The following is a 23,530-nucleotide window of genomic DNA, read 5'->3' on the forward strand; positions in this document are numbered from 1 at the left end:
CTTAACGTCAGTAGCCCTGTTTTATCTCTAGCCAGCACCATCTTCAGATTAGCCTTAACGTCAGTAGCCCTGTTATATCTTTAGCCAGCACCATCTTCAGATTAGCCTTAACGTCAGTAGCCCTGTTTTATCTTTAGCCAGCACCATCTCCAGATTAGCCTTAACGTCGGTAGCCCTGTTTTATCTTTAGCCAGCACCATCTTCAGATTAGCCTTCACATCGGTAGCCCTGTTTTATCTTTAGCCAGCACCATCTTCAGATTAGCCTTAATGTCAGTAGCCCTGTTTTATCTTTAGCCAGCACCATCTCCAGATTAGCCTTCACATCGGTAGCCCGGTTTTATCTTTAGCCAGCACCATCTTCAGATTAGCCTTAATGTCAGTAGCCCTGTTTTATCTTTAGCCAGCACCATCTCCAGATTAGCCTTCACATCGGTAGCCCTGTTTTATCTTTAGCCAGCACCGTCTTCAGATTAGCCTTCACATCGGTAGCCCTGTTTTATCTTTAGCCAGCACCATCTCCAGATTAGCCTTCACATCGGTAGCCCTGTTTTATCTTTAGCCAGCACCATCTCCAGATTAGCCTTCACATCGGTAGCCCTGTTTTATCTTTAGCCAGCACCGTCTTCAGATTAGCCTTAACATCGGTAGCCCTGTTATATCTTTAGCCAGCACCATCTCCAGATTAGCCTTAACATCAGTAGCCCTGCCCCCTGGTAAACAGTGTATGATCGCTGGATGATTAGTTTTAAGTCTAATACTGCGGGTAATGGAGTCGCCAATGACTAGGGTTTTCAATTTGTCAGAGCGAATGGCAGGAAGCTTCGGCGTCTAACCAATGTTGGAGGTCGGCTGTTGGAGGTCCTGACGAAACATGTCCAGCTAAAGCATCCGGAGTGAAAAAGTTGAATGAAAAAAAGTTGAGTGTGGGAAAAACTAAAAATATAAACAGTAATTAAAAAGTAAAAACCGTAAAGTTGTCAGGTAGCAAAGTAAGGTTGGCAACAAAACGCACAGCAACACATAAACAAGTCTGCAAGTTGTTTTTCCTTTTTAATTCATTAGTAAACATTTCTAAGAACATTATTTCACTTTGACATTAAGGGGGTATTGTGTGTAGGCCGGTAACAGCAAATGAAAACGTGCCCTTAAAGGGTTGAAAAAACAAACGTATTGAAGTAAATGTATTGCCCAGACATGTTCACCCAATTTCCTTTTACAATTTACAACGATGCAATACATGGTTTCAACTTTAAAGCCACGCTCAAGAGTAGAACAAGTGGTGATGGATAAGTTCAGTTCAAGGTTAGTCAAGTGGATTAACCCTATGAAAGCTACCCGTGAACCCAAATGGCACCAGGTAACCTAATGAGCCTGTTTGAATGTGTGTATGAGTGTGTGTTGATTAGTAGCAGTGTGTGAAGATGCCACTGGCCGTCCACTCATTTATAATCTTGTCTTTGGTCCCAAGGGTGGTGGTGAGGGAGTCTATACTGACCGCCTGGACCTCGATATGCTCCTTCAGCTCTGACAACATTGACTCGAGATCAGCTCGGGACATCTGGAACACTGGAAGACATCAAGGTCAGTTTTGTGTTTTTCCATCTAATGGTTAAATATTAGGATTTGTGGAGGGTAAGATGATTCTAGATCTGTGTCTAAGAATGACGAGCCAACAAAACACCCAAAAAGTGACACACCTTGAATGAGCAGGGGTGTTCGTGTGTTCTTTTAGTTCACTTTGAGGTCATTCTCCCTCTTCAGAGCCTTGTTGAGAGCATCAGTCTTCTGAGATAGCTCCTTCTTCAGGATGACCAGAGTATTCTTGGTGAGAGGGACCTTCTCCATGTTGTCCTCGTTGTTCTTCTTGGAGAGCTGCGCTACAGAGAGGGACAGAGCAGTTGAGGACAATGTTAGTGGGTTACCTTTCCCAGAGAGACTAAAGAAAGCAATGTTCAACCAAAAGTTTTCCCCCGTTTAATGATTGCTTTGAAAATGCCTTCGTCCTCAGCTTGAAGTCATTGGTCTCACATTACTGGTGACCTGCCTGTAGCTCAAGAGATATGAGTTTCTCACCTTCCCTCTCCTCCAGCCTCTCCTGCAGAACTTTGATGGTCTGTCTGATCTCCATCACCTGGGGCGGTGCAGGCTCCTTCTGCCCTAACTCAACCAGGAACTGGTCTCTCTCCTGCCCACGCTCCAGAAGTTTCTTGAAGAGGAAATCAAATGTTTAACACACTGGAGCTCTCTTGTTCATAACCTTGCAATTGAATAACCTTGCTGATTAGGTAAATTGGGTAGGCTATTTACAGATGGACTATGTACAGCTGCAGCGATTGGTTAGCTGCTCAGATAGCAGATGTTTAAAGTTGGTGAGGGAGATAAAAGTCTCCAACTTCAACGATTTTTGCAATTCCTTCCAGTCACAGGCAGCAGAGAACTGGAAGGAAAGGCGGCCAAATGAGCTTTTGGCTTTAGGGATGATCAGTGAGATACACCTGCTGGAGCGCGTGCTACGGGTGGGTGTTGCCATCGTGACCAGTGAACTGAGATAAGGCGGAGCTTTACCTAGCATGGACTTGTAGATGACCTGGAGCCAGTGGGTCTGGTGACGAATATGTAGCAAGGGCCAGCCGACTAGAGCATACAGGTCGCGGTGGTGGGTGGTATAAGGTGCTTTAGTAACAAAACGGATGGCACTGTGATAAACTGCATCCAGTTTGCTGAGTAGAGTATTGGAAGCTATTTTGTAGATGACATCGCCGAAGTCGAGGATCGGTAGGATAGTCAGTTTTACTAGGGTAAGTTTGGTGGCGTGAGTGAAGGAGGCTTTGTTGCGAATAGAAAGCCGACTCTTGATTTGATTTTGGATTGGAGATGTTTGATATGAGTCTGGAAGGAGAGTTTACAGTCTAGCCAGACACCTAGGTACTTATAGATGTCCATATATTCTAGGTTGGAACCGCGGGTGCAGGCAGCGAACGGTTGAAAAGCATGAATTTGGTTTTACTAGCGTTTAAGAGGAGTTGGAGGCCACGGAAGGAGTGTTGTATGGCATTGAAGCTCGTTTGGAGGTTAGATAGCACAGTGTCCAAGGAAGGGCCAGAAGTATACAGAATGGTGTCGTCTGCGTAGAGGTGGATCAGGGAATCGCCCGCAGCAAGAGCAACATCATTGATATATACAGAGAAAAGAGTCGACCCGAGAATTGAACCCTGTGGCACCCCCATAGAGACTGCCAGAGGACCAGACAACATGCCCTCCGATTTGACACACTGAACTCTGTCTGCAAAGTAGTTGGTGAACCAGGCAAGGCAGTCATTAGAAAAACCGAGGCTACTGAGTCTGCCGAAAAGAATATGGTGATTGACAGAGTCGAAAGCCTTGGCCAGGTTGATGAAGACGGCTGCACAGTACTGTCTTTTATTGATGGAGGTTATGATATTGTTTAGTACCTTGAGCTTGGCTGAGGTGCACCAGTGACTGGCTCGGAAACCAGATTGCACAGCGGAGAAGGTACGGTGGGATTCGAGATAATATATAATAATAATAACCAAAGTGTCTTCCATTTTGACTGCGTATGAGTTGGGCAGGAGCAAAATCCTACACATAGTGAAGCCAGCACCCATCTAAATCCTAAACTCTTAAAAATGACCCCCACACTTTACAATATAGTCATTTTTTTTAAACGCATCAAACCGAAAAACTGAGTAGCGCTTTCGGTCCCACTTACGTAGATGATGGAGTCCTTCTCCGTCAGCAGGGCCCTGAGCTCGGCAGTCTCCAGGTAACCCTCATGTGTTGCCTCAGAACTCTGTTTCTCTGCCAAGGCCAGCTGCTGCTGCCGGACAAACAGCTGTCGCTTCAGCTCCTGGATCTCCTGGGTGCGCTCAGACAGAGTGCGGTTATAGTGCTCCGCTGACTCCTGGTAAGACAACACAGACATGAGAGATCATAAAACTACACCTCCTGTAAAAATGACATGTTATTGGGTGTAGATGAATGTGTCTGAGACAGATTGGAGGATATGAACGTGTGTGTGTGTGTATACATTGAGCAGCTGGTCGTTGCTGCTGATGGTGGACAGCAGGCCCTCCACGGTGCTCTTGTTGTTCTCCACCAGCCTCTCCCGGGCCTTGACTGCCTCCGCCAGCATAGCCTCTGTCACCTTTAACCTCTGACCCATCTGCTCTGCAAGGTCACAGGCCTGAGACTGGGACTGACTAAGCAAGGCATTCGCCATCTCCTACACACAGAGAGGGCGATGGAGAGACACGGAGAGAAAGAATGAGTTGAATATATATTTTTGTTCAACCTTTATTTATCCAGCTTTGTCCCTTGGAGGAAAAACTTTTTTCCAAGAGAGACGTGATCTAAGATGGCAGTATATTATTACTGTATGACTGTCGGGTGAGTGTCCATTTTTGTGGGTATTTGTTGTGAGTATATTGCAAACTGTGTGTTTTTCTATGTGTTATGCACAGTTTGAGTTAGGCTGGCAGGGTAGCCTGATGGTTAGAGTGTTGGACTAGTAACGGAAAGAATGCAAGTTCAAATCCCCAAGCTGACAAGATACAAATCTGTAGTTCTGCCCCTGAACGGGCAGTTAACCCACTGTTCCTAGGCCGTCATTGAAAATAAGAATTTGTTCTTAACTGACTTGCCTAGTTAAATAAAGGTAAAATAAATAATACAACAATTCAAGGGTTTCTCTTTATTTTCTACATTGTAGAATAATAGTGAAGACATCAAAACTATGAAATAACACATATGGAATCATGTAGTAACCAATTTTTTTTAGATTCTTCAAAGTAGCCACCCTTTGCCTTGATGACAGCTTTGCACACTCTTGACATTCTCTCAACCAGCTTCACCTGGAATGTTTTTCCAACAGTCTAGAAGGAGTTCCCACATATGCTTAACACTTGTTGCCTGATCTTCCTTCACTCTGTGGTCCAACTCATCCCAAACCATCTCAATTGGGTTGAGGTCGGATGATTGTGGAGGCCAAGTCATCTGATACAGCACTCCATCACTCTCCTTCTTGGTCAAATAGCCCTTACACAGCCTGGAGGTGTTTTTGGGTCATTGTCCTGTTGAAAAACAAATGATACTAACACTAAGCTTAAACCAGATGGGATTGGGTATCACTACAGAATGCTGTGGTAGCCATGCTGGTTAAGTGTGCCTTGAATTCTAAATAAATCACAGACAGTGGCACCAGCAAAGCACCCCCACACCATCACACCTCTTTCCTCATGCTTTACGGTGGGAACCACACATGTAGAGATCCTCCATTCACCTACTCTGCGTCTCACAACGACACGGTGGTTGGAACCAAAAATCACAAATTTGGACTCATCAGACCAAAGGACAGATTTCTACCGGTCTAATGTCTATTGCTCGTGTTTCTTGGTCCAAGCAAGTCTCTTCCTCTTATTGGTGTCCTTTAGTAGTGGTTTCTTTGCATCAATTTGACCATGAAGGCCTGATTCACACAGTCTCCTCTGAACAGTTGATGTGGAGGTGTTTCTGTTACTTGAGCCCTGAAGCATTAATTTGGGCTGAAATATCTGAGGTGCAGTGAACTCTAATGAACTTATCATCTGAAGCAGAGGTAACTCTGGGTCTTTCATTCCTGTGGTGGTCCTCATGAGAGCCAGTTTCACCATAGCGCTTGGTGGTTCTTGCAACTGCACTTGAAGAAACTTTCAATGTTCTTGACATTTTCAGGATTGACTGACTTTCATGTCTTAAAGTAATGATGGACTGCTGTTTCTCTTTGCTTATTTGAGCTGTTCTTGCCATAATATGGACTTGGTCTTTTACCAAATAGGGCTATCTTCTGTATACCAACCCTACCTTGTCACCACACAACTGATTGGCTCAAACACATTAAGAAAGAAGGAAATTCCACAAATAAACTTTTAACAATGCACACCTGTTAATTGAAATGCATTCCAGGTGACTACCTCATGAAGCTGGTTGAGATAATGCAAAGCTGTCATCGAGGCAAAGGGAGGATACTTTGAAGAATCTTCAAATATAAAATATATTTTGATTTGTTTAACACTTTTTTGGCTACTACATGAATCCGTATGTGTTATGTCATAGTTTTGATGTCTTCACTATTATTCTACATTGTAAACATTTGTCAAAATAAAGAAAACACTTTTGATGGGTACTGTGTATCTACGGGGGTATGTACGTACTGTAAGTATGTGTCTATGTGTGAGTGAATGAATGAATGAATGTGTGGATGGGTGGGTGAATGGGTGGGTGGATGGGTGAATGAGTGCATGCATTAGCATGTTTCTTAGTGCGTGTCTCAGCAGCCTACCTCCATGTCCTTGGTCTTGCACTCCAGGCAGAGCTGCAGCTGGTTAATGATGGCATCCTTCTCCTTGCAGGTCCAGTTCAGGTTGTCCTCCACGTCCTGCTTGGCCTGCTGCAGGTTTTTCAGCATGTTCACAAGGTACCGTAGCTCCACGTCCTTCTCCTTGATCAACGTGTCAAAACTCTGGAGTTCGGGAGAGAGAATATGTGTTAGTCCAAGAGGTGTGAGAAATAGTGCCGTCTGAGGCTTCATTGAACATGCTTTTTACCCCAGGAGTAAGGTAAGGTGTAGCTATCACCATCAGATCCTCTCAGATCTCCACAAGTGTCTAGGGATTGCAAACAGTGTGAGCACTGAGCAGTCAAGGTAGTGTGAACAGCACTAGTGGTCCCTACATTGATGGTGTCCTCATTGTAAGACAGCAGTTTGTTGAGTCTCTCCAGGTCCCTCGCCTTCTCCCTGAGTGACAGGTGCAGCTGGTGGATCTCGTTGTCTTTCTCTTCTAGAGCCGCAAACTTATCATCCAGCGCTTCCTGTAGAGGAGCAATACAACAGGCTGATAATGAAGACTGTAGATGCTTACAACATTCTTTGTCAGATGAGACAGATCTAGAACACGAGAGAAAGTGTGAGTGAGTGAAATATTTTATTTTAAAAAGACATTGATAGAAAGCACACCTCCAGAGCCTTCTCTTTATGTTTTAGTTGTTCTCGAAGCTTCGATAGCATGGTGTCGCTTCCCCCAGGACATCTGCTCTGTTCCATGTCTCTCGTTATGTTCATGTACTCCTGAGAGGAAGAGAGAGAATAGACAGAGAGAGGAGGTAGAGACAGTGAGAGAAAATAGTGTGAAAGTTAGACAAGGAACAAGATAGAATAGAGACAGAAAAAAATAACCAGTCCCCGTGCCAGCACCAGTCCCCGTGCCAGCACCAGTCCCCGTGCCAGCACCAGTCCCCGTGCTAGAACCAGTTCCAGTGCCAGAACCAGTCCCCGTGCCAGCACCAGTCCCCGTGCCAGAACCAGTCCCAGTGCCAGAACCAGGCCCCGTGCCAGCACCAGTCCCCGTGCCAGAACCAGTCCCCGTGCCAGAACCAGTTCCAGTGCCAGAACCAGTCCCAGTGCCAGAACCAGTTCCAGTGCCAGAACCAGTCCCAGTGCCAGAACCAGTTCCAGTGCCAGAACCAGTCCCCGTGCCAGAACCAGTTCCAGTGCCAGAACCAGTTCCAGTGCCAGAACCAGTCCCCGTGCCAGAACCAGTCCCCGTGCCAGAACCAGTCCCAGTGCCAGAACCAGTTCCAGTGCCAGAACCAGTCCCAGTGCCAGAACCAGTCCCCGTGCTAGCACCAGTCCCAGTGCCAGAACCAGTCCCAGTGCCAGAACCAGTCCCCGTGCCAGAACCAGTCCCCGTGCCAGAACCAGTCCCAGTGCCAGAACCAGTCCCCGTGCCAGAACCAGTCAGAACCAGTCCCAGTGCCAGAACCAGAACCAGTCCCAGTGCCAGAACCAGTCCCCGTGCCAGAACCAGTTCCCGTGCCAGAACCAGTCCCCGTGCCAGAACCAGTTCCAGTGCCAGAACCAGTCCCAGTGCCAGAACCAGTCCCCGTGCCAGAACCAGTTCCCGTGCCAGAACCAGTCCCCGTGCCAGAACCAGTTCCAGTGCCAGAACCAGTCCCAGTGCCAGAACCAGTCCCCGTGCCAGAACCAGAACCAGTCCCAGAACCAGTCCCCGTGCCAGAACCAGTTCCAGTGTCAGAACCAGTCCCCGTGCCAGCACCAGTCCCCGTGCCAGAACCAGTCCCAGTGCCAGAACCAGTCCCCGTGCCAGAACCAGTTCCAGTGCCAGAACCAGTCCCAGTGCCAGAACCAGTTCCAGTGCCAGAACCAGTCCCAGTGCCAGAACCAGTTCCAGTGCCAGAACCAGTCCCCGTGCCAGAACCAGTTCCAGTGCCAGAACCAGTCCCGTGCCAGAACCAGTTCCAGTGCCAGAACCAGTCCCAGTGCCAGAACCAGTTCCAGTGCCAGAACCAGTCCCAGTGCCAGAACCAGTTCCAGACCAGTCCCCGTGCCAGAAGTTCCCTGCCAGCCAGAACCAGTCCCAGTGCCAGAACCAGTTCCAGTGCCAGAACCAGTTCCAGTGCCAGAACCAGTGCCAGAACCCCCGTGCCAGAACCAGTCCCAGTGCCAGAACCAGTTCCAGTGCCAGAACCAGTTCCAGTGCCAGAACCAGTCCCCGTGCCAGAACCAGTCCCCGTGCCAGAACCAGTCCCAGTGCCAGAACCAGTTCCAGTGCCAGAACCAGTCCCAGTGCCAGAACCAGTCCCCGTGCCAGAACCAGTCCCAGTGCCAGAACCAGTCCCAGTGCCAGAACCAGTCCCCGTGCTAGCACCAGTCCCAGTGCCAGAACCAGTCCCCGTGCTAGCACCAGTCCCAGTGCCAGAACCAGTTCCAGTGCCAGAACCAGTCCCCGTGCCAGAACCAGAACCAGTCCCAGAACCAGTCCCCGTGCCAGAACCAGTTCCAGTGTCAGAACCAGTTCCAGTGCCAGAACCAGTCCCAGTGCCAGAACCAGTTCCAGTGCCAGCACCAGTCCCAGTGCCAGAACCAGTCCCCGTGCCAGAACCAGTCCCCGTGCCAGAACCAGTCCCAGTGCCAGAACCAGTTCCAGTGCCAGAACCAGTCCCCGTGCCAGAACCAGTTCCAGTGTCAGAACCAGTTCCAGTGCCAGAACCAGTCCCAGTGCCAGAACCAGTACCAGTGCCAGCAGAAGTCAGTCCCAGTGTGCCCAGTCCCAGTGCCAGAACCAGTCCCCGTGCCAGAACCAGTTCCCGTGCCAGAACCAGTCCCCGTGCCAGAACCAGAACCAGTCCCAGAACCAGTCCCCGTGCCAGAACCAGTTCCAGTGTCAGAACCAGTGCCAGAACCAGTCCCAGTGCCAGAACCAGTTCCAGTGCCAGCACCAGTCCCAGTGCCAGAACCAGTCCCCGTGCCAGAACCAGTCCCCGTGCCAGAACCAGTCCCCGTGCCAGAACCAGTCCCAGTGCCAGAACCAGTTCCAGTGCCAGAACCAGAACCAGTTGCCAGAACCAGTCCCAGGGCCAGAACCCCAGTGCCAGAACCAGTCCCAGTGCCAGAACCAGTCCCAGTGCCAGAACCAGTCCCCGTGCCAGAACCAGTCCCAGTGCCAGAACCAGTTCCAGTGCCAGAACCAGTTCCAGTGCCAGAACCAGTCCCAGTGCCAGAACCAGTCCCCGTGCCAGAACCAGTCCCCGTGCCAGAACCAGTTCCCGTGCCAGAACCAGTCCCAGTGCCAGAACCAGTCCCCGTGCTAGCACATCGCCTTTACCTAGTTTCACCCATAGAAACTATAGAATTGGCCTCTCCAAATGGTCAGGGTTAGAGGCTCTAAACCCCTTCTATAGATTATATTTCCATGGTTTCACCTAGAGTTTCTCTAGTTCTTACACAATCCATTTCTTCTTCACTGCTCTCCTGCATTATATCTCTCTACCTGCAGCTGCTGCTCCTTGTCGTTCAGGCAAGTGGTGAGGCGCTGGATGGTGACCTCATGGCCCTGCAGCCTCCTCTTGGTCTGCTCCAGCAGTTCCTGGTTCAGGCTGCTCTCCCTCTCGCCCAGCTCCCCGGTCAGTTTCTTCAGCTGGTTCTGCACCTCCTGGGGGTTAGAACAATGCCACTGAGTGGTTGCATTGAAAATACGTATTTTCAACGGCTTTTCAACCAAAACCACATACAGTATTTTCAACGTCTTGTGCTCATAAGGTACATTGATTACAGGTAGGGTCAGGAGTTTTCTTTCCTGGTCAGGTCACGTGGTTAGCAAAAGCACTGAAAATAAGTCACCCTCATATTTTGGGCTTTGGGTAATACACTCTGCATTATATTACATAAAACCATGTAGTTATGTGGTTATGTCGACCTTCTGCTGCTGCAACTCCTCCAGCTCCTGGTCCAGCTGCTCCTTGGCCTGCTGCAGGTCGGACAACTCCTGCTTCTGCCTGCCCAGGGAGCGCTGCAGCTTCTGGGCCTCCAGCAGCTTGGTTTGGTGCTCCCCTTGGAGCTGGGCCAGCTCCTCCTGCTTCTCCATCAAAAGGCTCTGGTGCTCCTCCACACCCTAGGGGGGAAAGCATGAAATTAGGATACAGAAGCAGAAGACCTCTTTTTTGTCTTTTTAGTGTGTGGTGTATTTGTGACCTTTTGTAAACACGCATTCAGTCCCCCCAGGACTTCAGCGGGATTTTATTTTATTTTTATTTATTTGCAGACAAAAATGTTTGATTCTGCTGCGACAATTCTGACATTTTGCATGGCAATATGCAGGGATTTTCTCCAATTTGTCCCGAAAATGCGCTGACAAGGGAAAAGTTTGATTGGGTCTTGATTGAACCATATGAGGTAAATGTGCATTGGCTGGTTGACATTGCGAGCCCTCTTTTTGAACTACGGTGATGTGTCAGTTTTATATGTAATATTGAGATGATTTTAATTTTTTTATGTGGTAACATTGCAGTGATTGGTCAAATTTGCAATCCCTTGCAAAATATGGGGAGAATTGTTAATTTTGCAAAAAGGTTTTGATCGCAGAATCCTGGAAGGACAGCACATTGGAATTACAGCAGAGTAGCAGAGTTACAATGCCTTTATAGGTGTTTAGCTAATGACATCATATGACATAGCAAGCCCGACCGACGTGGCAAACAGCCATTGGTTGATAAGTTTAGTGCGACTGCAATGTATTGAGCCTGAAATGGGACCAATGCTAAGTGTCTGGTCTGACGTCTTGCCTGGTATTTGTGGAGCTGGGCTTTATGCGCCGTCTCCCTGGCTTTGACTAAAACCTCGTCCCTGTCCTCAATCTCATGGTACAGCTCTTCAATCTGGAACACACAGACAGACAGACAGACACAGACAGACAGACAGACACAGACAGACAGACACACAGACAGACAGACAGACACAGACAGACACAGACAGACACAGACAGACAGACACACAGACACACACAGACACACACAGACACACACAGACACACAGACAGACAGACAGACAGACACACAGACAGACAGACACACAGACAGACAGACAGACACAGACAGACACAGACACACAGACAGACAGACAGACAGACAGACAGACAGACAGACAGACAGACAGACAGACAGATAGATAGATAGATAGATTAGTGTGATGATGTTACATAAGCCCTCAGTCTGCGTAACACAGATGGCATAGCATATGGGGAGAAACTATAATGGTCAACATTCTGTCATACATTGGTATATTTACAACAGTATATTATCATTTCACACGATCAAATCGTGTTGTCATGGTCAACACTCATTGGAGAAATAAAAGCAGTTGAAAAAGCAATATACAAATCAACCTTACCTCTTTTTCTTTCTCCTTGAGCAGCAGAGTGAGTCCCTGGATGGTTTTGTCTTGTTTCAGAGTGTTATTTTTCTCAGAGGTGAGCTCGTTCTCAGTGTCCTCCAGTTTACCAGATAGCACCTATTAAAACACACCAGGAGTCAGAGACCTTAAGTAGCCAGAACAGTAGATGAATCTGCCTCTAACATGTTAGATTGGTCATTTTCTCTTTCCACCTCAATCTACCTTGTTGTTGTTCTGGGTGACCTCCAGGGTCTTGGAGAGGTTCTGGTTGGTTGCTCTGAACAGGTTCATCTCCTCACTCAGCTGCCTGTGGGCTGTCTCCAGTCTGCTCACTTCACTCTGATGCTCAGTGAAACCCTGGAAAAGTAAAGCACAAGATTCAGGAATATTCATCAACAAGGAGGGATGAGTTGGCTAACAAAGGACAAAAGGACAGTGCGTTAACAGAGGGATTATTTATAGCATTGTGTCCAATACTCGGACACATGGGCACAGAACAGCTTTGAATCCCATTTAGTTTTTGATCTTTAATCATTCAAAACAATGCGCAGCATTCCGTCTAGTTTAACCAGGCTACATTTCCAGGGCCTTTAGATTCTCTACAGAGTAAGGATCTGGGCTGACTGGACTACCTCGACTCTGAGCGGCATGTAATCATCATTAAACTCCTCAGTGAGTTCCTGGAGGGACCTCCACTCTGCCTCCCTCAGTCTGTGCCAGGCCCAAGGGGTTAGGCTGCGTCTTGGGGGGAGCGGCTGTCCGTCGCTGGGCCTCCTACGCAGTATGGGGATGCGGCTTCCGGGGGCACCTGGCACTGGTGGTCTGGGGATGGAGCGCAGCAGCTGCAGCAGGTCAGAGATGATGGAAGACTGGGCTCTCTGGGGTGTGGTAGTGCTGGTCGCTGGGCCAACTGAGGGCGAACGCTCCCTCAATGGTATCTTCGACTCTCTGTGCTGTCTCTGTGGCAGGGGGCACAGGGGTTCTGTTTGTTGAGGGGGGTCAAGGTTGAGGGGCTGGAGCGAGGCTGAGCGGAGCCTGGGGCCGGGAGAGGCGAGAGTACCCTTGCGGTAGACCAGGTCCAGGTAGATCAGGCTCCTGGAGCGAAGCCGTGATGACTGTAGCCAGGGGTTCTTCACCTGGCACACCGGGCAAAGATCTGTCCCTGCTTGCACCCTCCTGGGGACTGAGCTTGACCGACCTGTGACTCCCCCTGGACCACTCGGTCCACCCAGGAGGTCCATACTCACAGAGCGCCTCCCCCGACCATCCCCCTCCCCCGCGCCTTCCTTGGTCTGCCCCTCTGACGTACACTGCCTTCCCCCGTAATCCTCTGGGCTTCCCCCACCTTCAGAGGACCTCCAGAGGGGGACCTTAACATTGTTCTCTTCCCCCACATCGGTCCTCTTAGGCAAGGGGTTATGGCGTCCGTAGACGTGGGCAACACACTCCTTCAGGTGCTCCCTCTCCTGCTGCAGCTGCTGCACCAGAGTGGTGTGCTCCTCCTGCAGCCTGCCTATCTGCACATCGCACTGCACCACGCGCTCCAGTGTGAACACACACTTGCCGCACAGGAACTCTGAGGCCTGGCCGTCAGGGTCGCGGTCGACCTGGCGTCCCAGCACGTGGGACAGGATGACCTGGAGCTGCCGCTTGCCCAACGGGTTGAAGATCCAGCGGCACTGGCTGCCAATGAGGCGCACGCCGCAAACTCGGCACGGGTCCTTCATGGTGATGACAACAGATCACAGTTCAGTACAGTTCAGACACACTCAGATAGGCTCCTTGTATAAATGCTCCAATGTCCCACATTCGTCAGCTTGCCAGCCGTGGCACACAGAAAATGCTCTCTATCCATCTCTGTGTCAGTGACAGAGCAGTAAGCTCACAGTTTAGTCCAACACAAATAGTCTACTACAGACCCGAAATAACACTTCGCTGTCCCATGGTCGTCTGCCTGCCAATCATGGAACACAGCCTACTCTCCCTCTCTCTCTGACTGAAGAGGAGAGACTGACAGAGCTCTTCCTGGTGAGATCAGCGTAAGCGTTAAGAAATCTGTCGCTGCTACCTGTCCCCTAATCCCTCTTCCACTGCCCCACACATTCAATCAGACTAAATCCCCTGGATGAGACCCGCTGTGATCTCCTGTGTTACGGCTGGCTGCTGTCCTCGTAATCCTGCCCCGTCAGACCCCTGGCCTGTCTACCTAGCCTAGCTGCACTCACAAGGACAACGGGCTCTGGGTTGGCCCTAGGTCTATACAGGTGAAGACTGACTTTGACTTGGGGTGGGTTAAGGTGTGGTAGTAGCTGGTACCCTTATCCTTGGCTGTCCTCCTGTAAATCTGATTTATCTCTTTTGAGATTAAGAGATGGCCTCACCTGGTCCTCAGTCCTCTGTGCCACCACCTGCCTAACCTCAGAAAACATGATAGGACCACAGTGATATACTGCCTGACAACTTAGACCTCTATGTGTGTGTCCCTCGGACACTTTCAAACACTCAAACACACACACACAATCTTCAACAATCCACCTGTGGCCTCCTTTACCCACTTAAACTATCTAATCTAATCGGACAGGCAGCCCAGACAGAAACCAACAGGGGTTATATTTTTTATATAAATTTCATCTATGAATAACCCTGTGAGGACAACTCTCGCTTGCCGTGTGCTACTGCTGTATTAACCTAATAGCCTGGGCAAAGAGTGTGGAGCAAACATGGGCACTGCCAGAGACAGACTTACAGATAGCGTCCACTCCTACGCTCTTCTGATTTGCTCTGCTCCCAATCACACCCCAGAAACTGACACACTCAACTAGAATGGGCCTCTGTGACATATAGGCTTGGGTAGAGAGACCCACTCACTCATTTGTAATAATTTCTGTAGTTGTGAAATAGATCACCTCCCTTCATAAGAAATAACTCAACATACAGTACATGTAAGTCATTGTTCTTTTGAATAGGTTTTTTCAGTGCTGCCTATCACCCCTTTGACATAAATATCTTTAGCCTGACTTAAACATCTTTACTGTCATTAAACCACATTTAGGCAGTGAAAACACACAGCTGTTTCAGAGGACATGGAGGAAGCTTCCCATGTTAATAACTTCTTATGGCTGGGGGGGGCAGTATTGAGTAGCTTGGATGAATAAGTTGCCCAAAGTAAATGGCCTGCTCCTCAGTCTCAGTTGGTCATATATGCATATTATTATTAGTATTGGATAGAAAACACTCTAAAGTTTCTAAAACTGTTTGAATGATGTCTGTGAGTATAACAGCACTCATATGGCAGGCAAAATCCTGAGGAGAAAACAGGAAGTGAGAAATCTGAGCTTGGTATGTATTCACCACAGTTCCCAATTAAATCCCCTTGAAATATTAATGATGTTGGACTTCCTATGGGATTCACTAGATGTCAACCATCTATAGAAATTTGAACGAGACTTCTACTGTGTTGTGGGACTGAATGAGAGCAGAATCTATCAGGTGACTGTCAGTCAGCCATTTTCTGATCACGCGCATTCCTCATGGTATCCAATTGCATTCCATTGCTCATCAAGACACAAAGGAATACTCCGGTTGGAACTTTATTGAAAATATATGTTAGAAACAACCCAATGATTGATTCTGTACTTAGTTTGAAATGTTTCTTTGACCTGTAATATAACTTTTTGAAGTTTTTGTCCGATGTAACGCTGACCAGAATGAGCAATTGGATATGTATACCAAACGCGCTAACAAAAGGAGGTATTTGGAAATATATAACGGACATTATCGAACAAAACAAACATTTATTGTGGACCTGGGATTCATGGAGTGCTTTCTGATGAAGATCATCAAAGGTAAGGGAATATTTATCACGTAATTTCTTGTTTATGTTGATGCCAACATGGTGGCTATTGTGACTATTTCTTTTGAGCGCCGTCTTAGATTATTGCATAGTTTGCTTATTCCGTAAAGTTTTTTTGAAATCTGACACAGCAGTTGCATTAAGGAGAGGTATATCTATAATTCCATGTGTATAACTTGTATTATCATCTACATTTATGATATTATTTCTGTTGAATGATGTGGCTATGCAAAATCACTGGATGTTTTTGGAACTAGCCAATGTATACTCATATTTTGATAAATATGAACTTTATCAAACAAAACATACATGTATTGTGTAACATGAAGTCCTATGAGTGTCATCTGATGAAGATCATCAAAGCTTAGTGATTAATTTTTATCTCTTTGTGCTATTTGTGACTCCTCTCTTTGGCTGGGAAAATGACTGTTTTTATTGTGGTTTGGTGGTGCTTTCGCTGTAAAGCCTATTTGAAATCGGACACTGTGGTGGGATTAACAACAAGACATTTACATTTACATTTAAGTCATTTGGCAGACGCTCTTATCCAGAGCGACTTACAAATTGGTGAATTCACCTTATGACATCCAGTGGAACAGCCACTTTACAATAGTGCATCTAAATCATTAAGGGGGGGGGGTGAGAAGGATTACTTTATCCTATCCTAGGTATTCCTACCTTTAAACGGTATTTAATACATGTATGTTTGAGGAATTAGAATTATGAGATTTTTGATGTTTTGAATTTGGCGCCCTGCACTTTCACTGGCTGTTTTCATATCAATCCCGTTAACGGGATTTCAGCCCTAAGAAGTTTTTCACAACACAGCGTCATAATGTCACCAAGAGGCAAAGCAACTGGTCATCTTATGCAACAATTATCAGATATATTTTTCTTTCAGCAATATTTGGTCTTAGTTTGTGGATGGTAGAATTAAGACAGCTGACATTTCATGCCAGGACAGCCCAAAAATAGTTTTGCTATCTTAGATTGTTCTGGAAATTGTAAGCATGACAGTTGGTGGCACCAGCACATGAGTTGGTCGCACCAATTTCCTTATAAAAAAAGTATTATTGATTTTGACCTGGCCTCTGTCCCATAACGTGCCTGCATTACTATAAAGAACCAGGCTAAGAATGACGAGACATATTTTAAATTAGCATGCCCTTGTGTTTTTAAATTAATTTGGATAGATTTATTATAACAGCAAAGAAGAGCGACTTAAAATAAAGTGCCAAATGTATTTATAGCGGATTTCAAAGTGCCATGTGTTCTTTCCTGCTAAATCCTATAGATGGCATAATTAGGAAAATTGGTCAGAAAGGAAATAATGTCCAAAACGGAGATTTGTGTTCACAGCAGTAGGTGGCGAGCTGCACTTGGTAATGAACTACACACTGTCAGCATGTGATAGCTCATCACTGAGATCTTAAAGGGACAGGCTTTCTTACACAGCCACCCTAAATGTCTGCTATGACATTCTAACCAGGTGGAAAGTCTGTTCTCGGCGAATGGTTCTTCTGCGTCGTCATCAAGGATGCCTGGTCGTAGGTAAGTACGACCTTTGACCTGGATAGCAGCAGACCTAATAAGTTCATCAGCTCTGGGGTAAGTATGAGTCACCTTCCCAACAGGCCTGTGAGCTTGATGGAGCAGAGGGTCCACGATGAGGACCACTTGATCCACAGTAAGTTGTCTTCCATCTTTCCTCCACTTCTGTCTTTCCTGTAGACTTGGCAAGTAATAGTGAACAAACTGAGACCAAAGGTGAACAGCAAGTACTTGGTCATTGTCTCCTAGGGCATTTCCCTAGGATCTTACTGGAGTCATACAAAATTTGAGGAAGAGATGCGTTGTAGCGTCCCATGAGTAGGAGGCTTGGTGTGACAGGATCTGGATCTGCGACAACGGAGGAGATGTACCCGAGGGGTTGTGCATTCAAGATTCCCTCCACTTTGGTAAGCACAGTGCAGAGCACGGTTACAGTGAGGGTCTGTTCCTTGAGTATGACCTTGAGAGCAGTCTTTCCTGGTTTCACCTCTCTTTCCCACATTCTACCAAAGTGAGGAGCAACGTGCAGTGAAGCATATTAGAGACATCAGGAAAGCATCGGCTTCCAGGCCCTCCAGGAGGTCCAGGTGGGTGCAGCTGCTGGTCATGCATTTGTAGACGATGCCCCATCTCTTTTCGTTGAGTTGTCCAATTTGTATGGTGAATGGTCCGAAACAATCCACTCCAGTAGAGTAGAAGGGTGGCTTGTACAGTCGCATCTTTGGAACTTCAGGTTTGGTGCGCCATCTTTGGCGTTGCCAACAAGTGTGCTAAAACTTCCGGATGAACTGGAGAGTGGATTGGCCATCCTGTGTAGGGATCTAATTGTTGCATCATGAGTTCTTTCCATGTATCAAACTTACATCTGGGAACTGAGGACTGGAACTGACAGACACATGTCCACAGAAGGCTGATTTCTTCAGTTTGCTGTCATCAGGCACCCGGTCAGCAGAAGGCATTGAAGGCTACTGATCTTCTGAGTGTTGGAGGAACTCAGGGCCATGGTGCCATCGACATCATTGGGCCAGCTCTTTCAAGGTCTTCCCTGAGTGATTTCATCCGCCGGGTTGTTTGCTGTATCCACACACAGTGCATTCGGAAAGTATTCAGACCCCTTGACTTTTTCCACATTTTGTTACATTACAGCCTTATTCTACAATGTATTAAATTGTATTTTTTACTCATCAATTACCACACAATACCCCATAATGACAAAGCAAAAACAGGTTTTTATACATTTTTGCAAATGTATATAAAACATTTAAATATCACATTTACATAAGTATTCAGACCCTTTGCTCAGTACTGAGCACCTTTGGCAGAGATTACAGCCTCAAATCTTCTTGGGTATGATGCTACATGTTTGGCACACCTGTATTTGGGGAGTTTCTACCATTCTTCCCTGCAGATCCTCTCAAGCTCTGTCAGGTTGGATGAGGAGCGTCACTGCACAGCTATTTTCAGGTCTCTCCAGAGATGTTTGATAGGGTTCAAGTCCAGACTCTTGTTGGCCACTCAAGGACATTCAGAGACTTGTCCCGAAGCCACTCCTGCTTTGTCTTGGCTGTGTGCTTATGGTCTTTGTCCTGTTGGAAGGTGAACCTTTGCCCCAGTCTGAGGTCCTGAGCACTCTGGAGCAGGTTTTCATCAAGGATCTCTCTGTACTTTGCTCCATTCGTCTTTCCCTCGATCCCAGTCTCTGCCGCTGAAAAACATCCCCACAGCATGATGCTGCCACCAACATGTTTCACTGTCAGAACGGTGCCAGGTTTCCTTCAGACGTAACACTTGGCATTCATCCCCACCTGTGCTCTCCCCTTGTGCCAATAAGATATAGGATATACCCTTCAATCAATTAAGGTGCAAATTTTGATAATTGTAAAAGTTTTCTGTAATTTAGCCTAAATGTGTTCAGCCTAAACACCACAAAAGTTACACATCGCTAAAGCTACACAAAATAGTAGACCTATAGGCCCTGCACACACAGAGACAGGAGCATTTCTGTGCCATTGTTTCCTCTTCAGGAAGTTGTTGTATTTTTGGTCAATTGCACAGTAATCACTGTTGGAATGAATCATAATAATAAAAAAATCTAAAAGCAAATTGTGAGCCAAAAACTAACGTGACTAGGTAAAAAAAAGATTCACTGCCTTGTGACCAATGTTTGTTGCACTGCCAAGTCAAACGGTCGCAAATGACTGTTTTGGTCGCTGCATGATGGTAGAGACTGTCCGTTACTGCTTATCACTTATTAACCATCATTAATATACACAACTGAAATATTGTGTAGTTGTGTATGTTACACATTTGTTTTATTTGATGACTTTGTAATTTCTTTCCAAGTCATCATTTCATTTCCGTAGAGCTGCTGCCTATGCTGTCTGACAAAATCACTATATTAATAGTTACTCCCATTTGGAGGTAGTTTTATCTAAGTTCCCAGTTGTTTTGAACTCACTAAAGCCACGTTCCGAATTTCCAATTGTTTTGAACATGTCAGACGTCATGCTGGATTGACAGCATGGCCAATGTATTTTCATGATATCCAATTGGTTGTTACAATCTTGTCTCATCGCTACAACTTCCCTATGGACTCGGCAAAAGTCAAGAGCCAAGCCGCACTGCTACTTGGCACACTGCTTGCTTAACCCAGAAGCCGGCAGGTAGCCTAGTGGTTAGAGCGTTGGGCCAGTAACCAAATTTCATGAAGCTTTCAACAAAATGTTGTTGTGCTGGCGTTGCTTCCAGAAGCAGTTTGGAACTCGGTAGTGAGTGTTGCAACAGAGGACAGACAATTTTTACCCACTATGCGCTTCAGCACTCGGTGATCCCGTTCTGTGAGCATGTGTGGCCTACCACTTCGAGGCTGAGCCGTTGTTGCTCCTAGACGTTTCCACGTCACAATAACAGCACTTACAGTTGAATGGAGCAGCTCTAGTAGGGCAGAAATTTGACAAATTGACCTGATGGAAAGGTGCCACGTGAAAAGTCACTGAGCTCTTCAGTATGGCCATACTACTGCCAATGTTTGTCTATGGAGATTGCATGGCTGTGTGCTTCATTTTGTACACGTCAACAAAGAGTGTGGCTGAAATAGCCGAATCCATTAATTTGAAGGGGTGTCCACATACTTGTGTGTATACAATTACCAGTCAAAAGTTTGGACTCATTCAAGGGTATTTCTTTATTTTTATTATTTTCTACATTGTAGAATAATAGTGAAGACATCAAAACTATGAAATAACACATGTGGAACCTTGCCCTGATCTCATCAACTTTGTTATCTAGGGACTGGACGCTACCGAGTAATATACTCGAAAGCGGTAGGGGGTGTGCGTGCCTCCTAACTCTGACTATAAGACCTCTCTGACCCCCCCCCCCCCCCCTCTCTGGGATCAGTTCAAATGCCCTGGGTAGTGCGAAGAAAGGGTCCGCTTCGGGAAAGTCGTATTCCTGGTCATAGTGCTGGTAAGTTGACGCCGCTCTGATATACAACAGTTTTTCCCGGCTGTATGTAATAACACTTAAGATTTTCTAGGATAACAATGTTACACATAAAATTACAAATAAAAAAAAGAAATACTGCAAATTTACCTAAGGACTAGAAGCGAGGTAGCCCTCTCTGTCAGCACCATTTTGATGTGAAAACATCAAAACTATGAAATAACACATATGTAGTAACCAAAAAAGTGTGAAACAAATCAAAATATATTTTATATTTGAGATTCTTCAATGTAGCCACCCTTTGCCTTGATGACAGCTTTGCACACACTTGGTATTCTCTCAACCAGCTTCACGAGGTAGTCACCTGGAATACTTTTTAATGAACAGGTGTGCGTTGTTAAAAGTTAATTTGTAGAATTCATGAATAATGCGTTTGAGCCAATCAGTTGTGTTGTGACAAGGTAGGGGTGGTATAGAGAAGATAACCCTATTTGGTAAAAGACCAAGTCCATATTCTGGCAGGAACAGCTCAAATAAGTGGTATAGAGAAGATAACCCTATTTGGTAAAAGACCAAGTCCATATTCTGGCAGGACCAGCTCAAATAAGCAAAGAAAAACAGCAGTCCATCACTGCTTTAAGACAGTTAATCTGGACCTTCATGTAGGCGTGTCCAAATTTTTGACTGGTATTGCATAGTGTACCTTAAAGAAAAAAGGCAAGGGCGTGGATCAGAAAGCCAGTCAGTGGTGACACATCTCCATGCAGCGCGACACATCTCTTTTGCATGGCTGTGCAATGGCTGTGCGAAGTTGCTGGATATTGGCGGGAACTGGAACATAATGTCATACGCGTCGATCCAGAGCATCCCAAACAGGCTCAATGGGTGACGTGTCTGGTGAGAATGAAGGACATTTTCAGCTTCCAGGAATTGTGTACAGATCTTTGCGAAATGGGGCCGTGTATTATCATGCTGAAATATGAGGTGATGGCCACGGATGAATGGCACAATGGGCCTCGGGATCTCGTCACGGTATTTCTGTGCGTTCAAATAATTGATAAAATGCAATTGTGTTCATTGTTGGTAGCTTATTCCCTTCATGCCTGCTCATACATAACTCCACCACCACCATGGGGCACACTGTGCACAACGTTGACATCAGAAAATCGCTCGCCCACATGACACTATACACGTAGTCTATGGTTGTGAGCCCAGTTGGACGTTCTGCCAAATTCTCTCAAACGATGTTGGAGGTGTCTTATGGTAGAGAAATTAACATTCAATTCTCTCCCTCAAAACGCTCCCTCAAAACTTGAGACATCTGTGGCATTGTGTTGTGTGACTAAACTGCACATTTTAGTGGCCTTTTATTGTCCCAACAAGGTGTACCTGCGTAATGATCATGCTCTTTAATCAGCTTATTCATATGCCACAACTGTCAGGTGAATGGATTATCTTGGCAAAGGAGAAATGCTCATTAACAGGGATGTAAATAAATGCAAAATTAAAGAGAATAAGATTTTTGTGCATATTGTAACGACCCTGGGTTTATAAGCGCGGAAATCGACACCAGCATGCTTTTGCGGCACAGTCGATAGCACGCCGAACCTCGGGCTCGAAGGTCGAGGGTTCGAGACCTGCTCCCTGTTGTTTCATTACAATATGGAACATTTCTGGGATCTTCCATTTCAGCTCATGAAACATGGGACCAACACCACACATGCTGCGTTTATATTTTTGTTCAGTGTACATGAACAAGCCTTGACCAGCCGAGAATGGAAGACTGGAAGACGCCTCTCTTGTCTCTAACATGTAGGCTCACTCAGGCTGTTGAATAAACTTAATTTGAACGTATTTTTCCTATTTATCCTCTGATTTTGTCCTTATGTGGGAGGTGATCTGAGACAAAAAATTATTCAGAGTAGTGATTAACCGGACTCTCAGTATGCTGGTCTGTATGTCGGATTTGTAGGTTTGGATTTCTGGTTCATATTTTCAATGCTGACACTGAACATTTTGTGGAGCGATGGGTAGCGATGCTTCGTGGGTGTCAGTTGTTGATGTGTGCAGAGGTCCCTGGTTCGAGCCCCGGTATGGGCAAGAGGATGGTCTAAAGTTATACTGTTTACACTGGCACAGATCTACTACTCACACAAATCCTCTCAGTATCCCTCCCCCTTGACCCATCTTCCTCCACTTTAGTCACTTCCTCAGCATACAACACCCTCTGCACTACTCTAACCCTGTTAACCTCAACCTCAACCTGCCTTTCTTGCACTGGACACTTCTGATCTCCAGCCCAACGGCACCAGTACAATTAACACGTACTGCCTCTTTATCCATTTTTGTACCTTTATTGAACTAGGCAAGTCAGTTAAGAACAAATTCTTATTTACAATTACAGCCATGTTCATCTGCTAGTTGGAACCAGGAAACTCTGAAATTTCCGACATGCTAACTGATTGTAGTTATTCACATGCTGGGTTCCACGAATCAGCAAGTCAAACATTTCAGAGTTTCCTAGTTCTGACTAGCATGCTAACGTGGCACCATTTCATAGGATTCTTACCCGATCGTGAAAATATGTCTGGGACAGCAAAAACCTGGCAAATTCGTGGCGAAATTATGTAGTGTATGCCCGGCATCACATAGATTTGTAATTATCTCCAGTAAAAGGAGACCTCTTTGAACCACCCCTTCCGGAACCGGGATAATTGTCATCCGCAACGCTGAATAACAGCGCAACAGTCAAATAATATTACTAGAAAATATTCATATTCATGAAATCACAAGTGCAATATAGGAAAACACAGCTTAGCCTTTTGTTAATCACCCTGTCATCTCAGATTGTGAAATGATGCTTTACAGCGAAAGCAATCCAAGCATTTGTGTAAGTTTATCGGTAGCCTAGCATGGCATTATGTACACTTAGCATCA

At 46.3% G+C, this 23,530-nt stretch overlaps 2 protein-coding genes across 2 annotated transcripts; one reads left to right on the forward strand and one right to left on the reverse strand.

Moving 5' to 3' along the window:
• Positions 1-1,209: 1,209 nt before the first annotated feature.
• Positions 1,210-13,472, reverse strand: LOC135543828 (myomegalin-like). Its single transcript, XM_064971157.1, has 14 exons — positions 12,378-13,472; positions 11,968-12,102; positions 11,743-11,862; positions 11,139-11,231; positions 10,274-10,468; positions 9,848-10,009; positions 7,015-7,125; positions 6,732-6,869; positions 6,340-6,519; positions 4,051-4,245; positions 3,733-3,924; positions 2,076-2,208; positions 1,740-1,879; positions 1,210-1,560 (listed from the first exon to the last, which is right to left on the reverse strand). The coding sequence occupies exons 1-14, from the start codon at positions 13,470-13,472 to the stop codon at positions 1,405-1,407; spliced, it is 3,045 nt and encodes a 1,014-aa protein (XP_064827229.1). The 3' UTR covers positions 1,210-1,404.
• Positions 7,434-9,668, forward strand: LOC135543692 (cell surface glycoprotein 1-like; the record flags this gene model as incomplete). Its single annotated transcript, XM_064971060.1, has 5 exons — positions 7,434-7,613; positions 7,795-8,300; positions 8,487-9,033; positions 9,101-9,463; positions 9,507-9,668. Coding segments are annotated over 5 exons (1,758 nt in total), but the record flags the coding sequence as incomplete, so codon positions are not given.
• Positions 13,473-23,530: the final 10,058 nt, after the last annotated feature.

This window comes from Oncorhynchus masou, chromosome 8 (genome assembly GCF_036934945.1).
Source record: "Oncorhynchus masou masou isolate Uvic2021 chromosome 8, UVic_Omas_1.1, whole genome shotgun sequence".
NCBI classification, from domain to species: domain Eukaryota; kingdom Metazoa; phylum Chordata; class Actinopteri; order Salmoniformes; family Salmonidae; genus Oncorhynchus; species Oncorhynchus masou.

Bases quoted from the DNA above. Each gene is read 5' to 3' on its own strand.
- LOC135543828 (XM_064971157.1), bottom strand. From the start codon at position 13,472: ATGAAGGACCCGTGCCGAGTTTGCGGCGTGCGCCTCATTGGCAGCCAG. The intron at 11,232-11,742 runs GTAAGGTTGATT...TGTGTGTTCCAG, and splicing joins TCAAGGAGAAAGAAAAAGAG to ATTGAAGAGCTGTACCATGA. The intron at 4,246-6,339 runs GTAGGCTGCTGA...CTCTGTGTGTAG, and splicing joins GCAAGACCAAGGACATGGAG to GAGATGGCGAATGCCTTGCT.